At 44.8% G+C, this 9,476-nt stretch overlaps 1 protein-coding gene across 1 annotated transcript; it reads right to left on the bottom strand.

Annotated features, from left to right (window-relative positions):
- Window positions 1-6,941: 6,941 nt before the first annotated feature.
- On the bottom strand, window positions 6,942-8,648 carry npy4r (neuropeptide Y receptor Y4). The gene has a single exon (XM_047029645.1). It carries the CDS (start codon window positions 8,520-8,522, stop codon window positions 7,014-7,016), a length of 1,509 nt encoding a protein of 502 aa, XP_046885601.1. The 5' UTR covers window positions 8,523-8,648; the 3' UTR covers window positions 6,942-7,013.
- Window positions 8,649-9,476: the final 828 nt, after the last annotated feature.

The raw sequence follows: 9,476 nt of genomic DNA, 5'->3' as shown, positions 1-9,476 counted from the left end.
ATGGATTACAACAGGGATAAGTTTGCGGCTCTGCAAAGGAAGATGGAGGAGTTGGAGACCTTCTTGAAGGGTGGACGTGAAAATTGAGTCGCGGCTACTCGTCAAAACAACTACCCCAATCGTATCTATTTTCGGCCCCTTAACCAGCACAGGCCTTGGCCAAAGCCACCCCCCCCCACCGACATCTGTGGTTTGGTCTCTGCCCGGGTCATGACCAAGGATGTCTCCTTGCCAACACAATCTTCATAGGGAGAATCGGACTGATTGTGGCCTAGGTCGAGGGCGCCAACCCAGACCTACTCACACATTAACTTTCACCTACTACAGATATCATCACCCCCCCACCCCCATCCAACGCCTTCAACTGCTTGTTTCCCCAGGGTGGCTGGCGGGTCTGTGTCCAGCATCTACTATGGCTGCAGGTCCAGATGCTACTTGTAGCCCCCCCACTCCCCCCCCCCCCCCACTCCCCGTTGCAAGTCATGTGTTTTTGTAAATGTTGTTGGCCTTATGTGCTGAGGTTTTTGCCTGTTCCCACACTGTACTCCTCTAGGAGCATTGTATGGGGGTTGCCTTTTTCTCTCCTCCTCTCTCCTCATGTTATGCTGTAACTTTTCTAGTTGGCGCCGAAAATGGCTGTCTAGGTATGCTCTCCTGCCAAAGTAAATTCCTTGTCTGTGCAAACCTTCATGGCGAATAAACATAGGATCCACCATGGCACACGGCAAAAAAAAACGTTGCATACTCCACCAAACTTCAGATACAAGTTTTATTTCGTGTTTATGGTCGAGCACATATTCCAGGAAAAAAGCAACACGGCTGTAGCAGCGTATACAAGTGGCGTCGGAGACAATTGCTGCCGAGTCAATGCATACATTTGAAGGCAATAGCCAGTCCATAAATTGAACATTTAACCCCACTGTTTGTTAATATTACAGGAGAAAAAGTGTTCAATGTTTTATTAAATGTAAAAACATACTACGAACCAGTAACGCATATTTTGCTTAGGCTATACGCTTGTGATTGTAGCCTCGACGTCCCCTTAGTTTTAATCATATTCGACATGATACTAAGTAAATATCAATTGGTGCCTATTTCAATTTGTAGTAGCAAACAACAAATGTGTCCCAACAGAATGTTTTTCATCAAAAGATGATGATGATGATGATTAAGATGACAAAGAAACATTGACTGCTGCCGTAGAAATGGATGCAGAGAATTATGTATATAGCTACTGGTAGTTCTCTCAACATCTAATTTTATTTACAGGCTTGTACGGAATTGTCAGTTACACTGACATTGTGAGAATAATTAATATTAAAAAACGATTTGCACATTCTGATCCTGTTGAACAGAGCATGGATGCTGTATACATTTACATTTAGTAATTTAGCAGACGCTCTTATCCAGAGCGACTTACAGTAAGTACAGGGACATTCCCCCCGAAGCAAGTAGGGTGAAGTGCCTTGCTCAAGGACACAACGCTATTTGGCACGGCGGGGAATCGATCCGGCAACCTTCTGATTACTAGCCCGACTCCCTCACCGCTCAGCCATCTGACTCCCTATACAGTGAGATGTTCATTTAATGGCAAGTGAATTTTGCATGTGGAACTGTGAAATGTTGCTAATGTAATCTCATGTATACCCAGTTACAAGTAAATGAGTTGTACAAATTGCACCTCGTGAAGAACGTGCCAAAAACTGACCAAGAGATGGTGTAGGCCTACTTAAGGTAGAAGAATAAAGGATAATCTCCCAAAAGATTTACTGGAACACCAGTTACGGGAGGATGCATGGTCACAGGTGATGTTAATTGTAGAAACAATAACCTACGTTAATATTAATTGTTGAATTTGCGGAATTTCTATTTCGACCAAGAGATGTTGTACATAGGGCAGAAGAATAAAGGCTGATCTTGTAAGGCTATCCACCTGCCCCCACCTTTCATATGGTAAAATATGGAGTTACTGGATGGAGTCTCAACTTGATGGCTCTCACATCTTTGTAACTTACTGTATCATTGCTAGACATGTTGATAAGTAAGGGTCAAGATTCTGGTGTGATAGTAGTTGTTCTTGGGTATAAAAGGAATTGTGAAGCATTGTTCTGTGGATTCTTGATCTCCTGAGACCAGCTCTGGCTTGGCCTAGGCCTACTCCTTCTTCCTCACCTCATGCTTTCTATCTCTGGTTTACAAAATTCATGGTAGAGTGACATAAGAGTTAACTTAATTAATTGCATTCATTTGCAATATGATAAAATGATTATCTTAATTAACCTTAATTTGACCGTTCTTGCTCTGATTTAACCCAAATTGTCAAATAACTGTAATTCCATTGGTTTTGGCATTATTTGGTTAATGTTAATACACTGTTCAGTTTCCCATCTTCCTTCAAACCATAGGAGAATTAGTTTCGGTTGTTTGGCCAATATATTGACCCCCAACAATGTTGAAATAGATTTGCTGAAATAACAGTTACAGGACGGTAGCCTACATCATGTAAATTGTAGGAATCATATGAATCATGTAAATTGTAGGAACAATAGCCGATAGAAATAGGCTACTCATTGTTGGATTTCTATTTGTAGGCAATAAAGAAGACCAAATATAGTTTCAATTATTTGTCTTTATTTCAGTGCCAAAAGGCATTTGGTAAATTCTGAGTGCAAATCCACGGCGAGTAACACTATCGATGAAGACCCAAGGGCTGAGAATGCTGCTAAAATTAATTACAGATTGTGACAGGAAACGGTAACGTTAACTTAGGTATTCATCAGGGAATTAAAGCACATCAAACCGCAGTCTTAAAATTGTCTCCCGGCGTATAACTAAGCTAATTACATTTTGTTCGAGATCGCTCAGCTGAACCAGGAAATGATATGCCGTGTCTGCCAACGCTATCAGGCTAAGAAAGTGGGAGGGGATCGGTAGAAACGCAGAGTTTGGCATGGAAAACCTGCTAGCGAGCAGGTTAGTTTCAAGGAGTAAGTTACCATGGAAACTTACCAAAAGGTTTCGTTACCTCTCTTTCTGGAACGTGGAACTCGGAGTATGCCTCTTTTCAGGGTTAAACAACTCAAAGTTTTCATTAAACCCGCTACTTGGAATACCCCCCTGACCTTCTTGGTGTGACACAATAGTGTCAAGTTTTGATGTGCTGCTCTCTGTAAGGGTCTCAAATTCAGGTTAGTTTTGACCACACTTATTTACACTTGAACTTTAATTCAAATAGGTAATTGTAAAGTTCACTACAGTGACAATACTGTTGAATCGTCTAGGTATTTTGGTAAATTGGTTAGGTTTTATTTCTTCCTGATAACAATACAACATTTATAGCTATTTTGTAATTTCTTGTTACCATTAAGGGTAAAAACTAAATACAAGCACCGACTCTATCTCCCTCAGTGCTCTACAGAGCACTGCAAAATGCCCTTTCTGCCATCTAATATAAGAATTACAACATTAAATAATAAATAAATAATAAACTACTCTGGTGAATCTCGTTAGCATTTACATTCACAGTCATTTAGCAGACGCTCTTATCCAGAAGGACTTACAGTAAGTACATTTACATTTATGCATTTAGCAGACGCTTTTATCTAAAGCGACTTCCAAGAGAGAGTTTTACAAAAGTGCATAGGTCCCTGATCATAACAATGAGATAGCCCCAAACATTGCGGGTAGCCAAACATGTAGCATTCATTGTGAAACCAAATTAGTCCCAAAGGGAAGAACAATAAGCGCATGTAGTTAGACACGTAAATTAATTAATTAAACAGCAAGAACCTCAAAAGTGCAAGAGTGCACCTGTGGAAAAGGCAAGCAACAGTAATATATTTCACAGCGAGTACAATAATTTTAAGATACTTACAACAAACCAACAAGAGCATATTGTTATATGCATTATTGAGAATAAGAGTCATTGTGATCCTGGGGGAAAAATAACATCCAGCCAATCATTCCTAAGTGCCGTTGTACTGCCGGAATAAGCGCGTCTTGAGCCTTTTCTTGAAGGTGGGGAGACAGTCAGTATTCCTGATGGAGGTGGGGAGTTGATTCCACCATTGGAGGGCCAGACAGGAGAAGAGCTTGTGTTGGGACAGGGCGCTCTTGAGCGGTGGGACCACCAGACGGTTGTCAGAAGAAGATTGTAGGTGGCGGGTGGGCGTGTAAGGCTGGAGGAGAGACTTGATGTAGTCGGGTGCAGTCCCGTTCACCACTCGGAAGTTCAGTACCAGAGTCTTGAATCTGATACGGGCCGTGATGGGAAGCCAGTGGAGGGAGATGAGGAGCGGGGTAACATGGGAGCGTCTGGATAGGTTGAAGACCAGACGGGCCGCGGTGGGAGGTGATGATCAGTCCAAGCGAGGTGGTGTACAGGGAGAAGGGGAGGGGTCCAAGGACGGAGTCCTGTGGGACACCAGTGGAGAGCTGGCGGGGGCCCGACACTTTGCCTCCCCAGGAGACTTGGTAGGATCTTCCCGACAGGTAGGATGAGATCCACTGGAGTGCAGTGCCAGTCATGCCCATCTCAGAGATTCTGGCGAGCAGGATTTGATGGTTAACCGTATCAAATTCTGCAGAAAGGTCCAGCAGAATGATGACGGATGACCTCGAAGCCGCTCTGGCAGACTGGAGGGCAGTGGTGACTGACAGGAGGGCGGTTTCTGAGGAGTGGCCAGTCTTGAAGCCCGATTGGTGGGGGCAAGCAGGTTGTTCTGAGAAAGTTTGACAGTTGGTTAGATACAGCGCGTTCAATTGTTTTAGAAAAGAAGGGTAGCAGTGATACCGGTCTGTAGTTCTGGAGGACGGCTGGGTTAAGGGAAGGTTTTTTGAGAGGACTAACTCTGGCCTGTTTGAAGGCAGAAGGAAAAGTACCGTAAGTAAGAGAAGAGCTAAGGACAAGGAGAAGAAAAGTTAAGTACAGGGACATTCTCTCTAATAGAGAATCAGACTGGTAACCTGTCACTTGTTACATTACAGGTTGCTGCCCCTATTCATCTACCAAGACAGTCTTGAGAGATAGCCTTAGGCCAAATCCCAATACTCCCCCTTACCCCTTCCCCTTACCCCTTACCCTTAATTTACCCCTAGCCCTTGGCCCTCGAAAGTAAGGGGTAAGGGCTACATAGCCCTAGGAAATGGGACGCCACTTGGTTACAGGTACGTTGTTTAGCACGTATCGATATCTCCAAAGCAAGTAGTGTTATGCACTGATATTAAACGAAATTCGCTGCTAATGGAGTTTACTTAAAACTGTAGACATGCCAGTCAGAGAAATGCGGGACTGTTGTGCAATTTAACACTGTCGTATTAGCGTACCAAACTAGCGATTTTTTGAAACGTTTCGATTTGGAAAATGGTTGCAAATATATAGGTTCAGGACTGTGTATAACACAAAACAAGACTGTCATAATTTTTTTATCAATTAATTAAGCCGAAAATATAACATTTATCGGACTCTCTGGATGATCTGGCCGCCATTGTTGCCGGTCGCGCAGGATTCACAAAGCCCTAGGTTTCAAGTAAGCTCCCGATCTTACTTGGTTTTAAGGGGTGTATACCCCTTAGTCTTAGCCCTACCCCTAACTCCAAAAGAGTATTGGGACACCACTAGCTGTCACGGGAACGCGCAAAACTAAGGGGAAGGGGAAGGGGTAAGGGGAAGGGGTAAGGGGGAGTATTGGGATTCGGCCTTAATCTCATTGGCCCTGAGTTGATTTGCCCGTGTCCAACTTCCTGATTGCAAAAGATGAAGATGAAGAAGACTGCTAAAACCATTTTAGCAGTAATCCCACACATGGAGAGAGTAATAATGCAACACCACACTAGATAATTTCCACCTTCTGTGAAGACGTGTCATCCCTTCTCTGGTCTTTGCAACACTAGAACTACAAGAATAACTGTCTGTCTTGGAGAATGGAAATATTTCTAGCATGCGTAATGCGTGTGCGTGTGTGCCTACCTTCAGGCTTGCATACAAACAGTCTTGTTACCAGCCAAATTAGGATGCCTTGATGTTCAAATGAAACATATGTATATAACTTTTTGTAGGCTTAACTGGTTCTATTGGAGAGAGATGAAGGGGGTGGAGATGTTAGGTCACTGATTGTTGTGAGACTAGATGGCAGCAGAGATTAAATAAAGATGTAATAATGTAATCTGGCTCTTTCACGATAGATTCTCAAATGTCTTTTCTTGATGACTCGATGACTTGATGACTGTCCAGTTTGGTCTCCAAGGACTCTCTTACCATTTTCCTATAGCCCCAACCCAGACTTCTCCTTGACATTCCAGAATCCATTTATATTTAGATTCAGGTTAATGTACCCCAATAAGTCTCTACCAAATCTTTCTAATTAAAAGTGATTGTATCCTCGCTTTCATAGTTGTCCTAGTCTAAAGTTTAAAGCATCGGAAGACCTAATGACATCATAACCCTGTGTGTAGAGAAGAGACTCCACCTTCCACAAGGTAGAGAACAGCAGAGAAGAGCATGTGGTAAAAATACTAAATGCTGCGTCACAAAAAAAATATCTAAAAAGCATGCATTTAAGCAACGTTTTATACAAAACTGACATTTCACAATTACACACTGCATTGCAGTGTCATGCATACACAGTGTAATGCATACACAATGTTGAACTTTGCAGTTCAGCCATTGATAGTAACACAAATGGTTTTGTTGAAGCATTAAGCTCATACATTCTACTACTGCAGAACTGTTCTTCCAGCCCTGTTCCTGGAGAGCTATAGTAACTGTCCTTTTTCAGCACACCTGATTCTAATCAGCTGGTTGAAAATGAGTCTAACTGGGGTTGGAACAAAGACCTACAGGATTCCCTATGGATTCTCATAGCTCTCCTGGTCCCTGTATTTCAATGTGGGGGTTGAGGGCAGACTCGAGGGCAGACGTTGACATGAGGGCACATGCAGTCAACCTGAGTCGACTGACTAAAAGTCGACCTGGCTTCCTCGAAAAGAAGGGCATGGAGTCCAGTCCTTGGTCCTCAAACAGAGTTGTTCCTACAGTTGATTTGCAGCGAGGTGCGAGACACCTCTGTGTGCACGGTGGACATGGGGAAGTGCTCATAGTCGTCCACTAGTGGCTGACAGCGGCAGTGCAGTAGGGTCTCCCTGATCTCCTGCCTGAAGTTGGAATTGAGGAAGCCATAGATGACGGGGTTGATGCAGGTGGAGGACATGGCCAGCAGGTGGCACAGCGAAAACAACAGGTCATGGTGGCAGACGGGCAAGGCTTCCTGGTACCAGTCCGAAACAACGTTAAACATTGTAAGTGGTAGCCAGCAGAGGGCAAAGGCAGTCACCAGGGCGACTAGCATGACGTTGACTCGCCGACTGTGAGTCATACGCTGGTTCTCCGGGGTCCTGACCCGATCCAGCATTTTCTGACGCTGACGGAGACGCACAAAAACTCTGATGTAACAGAGCAGAACCAGCAGCAGTGGGCCGCAGTACTGGAACACCAGCAGCCAGGTGGTATATGCTATTTTCTGCTTCTGGGATGGCCAGTGCTCCAGACAGGCCTCCATGTGAGAAGAGGGCTGGGGGAACGAGAAGAGGCTGGGGGGTGGGGATGGAGATGTTGTGGGGTCAGAAGGAGGTTGAGGATGGGAAGAGGGCCAGAGGGGAGCAGAAGTCTGGGGGTAGGAAGAGGGATCAGGGTGGGTGAAGAGCTGCAGCTGGGGCTGAAGAGAGGGAAGAGGCTGAATCTGGGGGTAGAGAGAGGACTGGGTATAAAGGAGGGGTTGAAGCTGAAATGGAGGCTGATGCTTGGCATGGCTCTGAAGCTTGGGCTGAGATTGAGGCAGGAACTGAGGCTGGGTCAGGTTGGCAAAAGGCTCGTTTGTGAGCAGGTGGAAAGCCATAAAGGGCAGTGAGGTAAAGCTGGCAAGCATCCAGATGATGATCACAGCCATGTAGGCCTGCGGGATGCTGGGCTTCCAGCCGGAGGGGTTGATGATCAGCTGGTGTCTCTCCAGGGCAATGAGCACCAGTGAAAGGACAGACACGGTGACAGACACACACTGAATGAAGGGCACCAACCTGCAGAGCACAGACCCGAACACCCAATGGTCCATGAGGGTGTAGGTGACAGTAAAGGGGAGGCAGAAGGCACACATGATGATATCTGATACAGACAGGTTGGCGATGAGGATATTGGTAACGTTGGCTCTCTCCCGGCAACGGGCGATGACGCATATCAGGCAGCAGTTTCCCACCAGGCCCAACAGCATGGTAAAGCAGTAACACACTACCAGACACACGGTCACTGAAGGGGTCAAATGGCACCACTCTGCTGTCTCAAATGAGGGGTGACCTGGAGGGAAGGATGGGTTGTTGTTCCCTATCCACATCTCCTCCAGCACAGCCTGGCCTCTGCTTCTGCCATCCTGCTCCCATGCCAGGGATTGGTGGAGGGACCCATTGAAGGGGAGGGACATGCTCCTGTTGATGGCTGGGGATTGATGGAAGGACTCGTTCAATGGGGGAGGCATGCTCTGGTTGGTGGCCAGGGATTGGTTGAAGGGCCGATTCCCAATGAAGGGCGGGGATTGGCTTGCACTCCCCCTCTAGGACATCTCAGCAGAGGTCAAGAGTCATCTGAACCTTAATGTCAATGCTCTTCAATCACAGCCTCCAGCAGATACACATCTGTTGAAAGACAGAGTTAGAGAGAGTGAAAGGAGAGAGTAAGTGAAAGTCTGAAAGACAGAGAGAAAGAAAGAAAGATAGAAAGAGGAAAGTAAAAGAAGGAAGAGAAAGGAAAAGAAAGACAGAAAGTAGAGAAAGAAAGAGGGAAAAATACCAAAATAAATATACTAGGGTATTATTTATCAGGGCAGGAGAACCTAATACCACGTCATATTTATGGGAAGGAGTTATGGAACGCATGAGACACTCCACAATGACATTGGAGAACTTGCCCATGCAAATAGTATAATTGTCTGACAGTGGACCTTCATACTAAGCAATCTCTTTTTTTCTATCTGTAAATGTATTCACTGGGATGCCACATTAACCAAGACAAACTGTACAATAACACCCTGATGACCACACAATGAGATTCTTTCTATTGAGGGAAGATTTTTTTTAAATAGGTAGTGATGGCCCAGAATAATACCAATACAATAATGATTTTGTTACAGAATGCATTTCTGCTCAGAGGTGTTTGTCTTGGCCTGCATATTAGTTCAATTGACTCCTCGACCCAAACATTCTCTGGATGTGATAAATGTGTTAGAAACTCAAGTTTTTATAGGAAAACTGCTCAAACAGTGTCTTATGTCCAAGTGCCGAGGCAGGTGGTGTTAATCCAGAGATTCTGGATTTTTTCTGTAAAACCTCCTGAAGGCTGCAACTACTCAATCAGTCACTCTGCCATCCGTCTCCATGACATCACTCATGATGCTTGAACACTGATTGGAACACATGGAGGGCAGAGCTCTGAT

The sequence above is a fragment of the Hypomesus transpacificus genome, chromosome 11 (genome assembly GCF_021917145.1).
Source record: "Hypomesus transpacificus isolate Combined female chromosome 11, fHypTra1, whole genome shotgun sequence".
NCBI classification, from domain to species: Eukaryota; Metazoa; Chordata; class Actinopteri; order Osmeriformes; family Osmeridae; genus Hypomesus; species Hypomesus transpacificus.
Note: the sequence above shows the minus strand (reverse complement) of the source record. Positions and strands in the feature narration are given on the sequence as shown.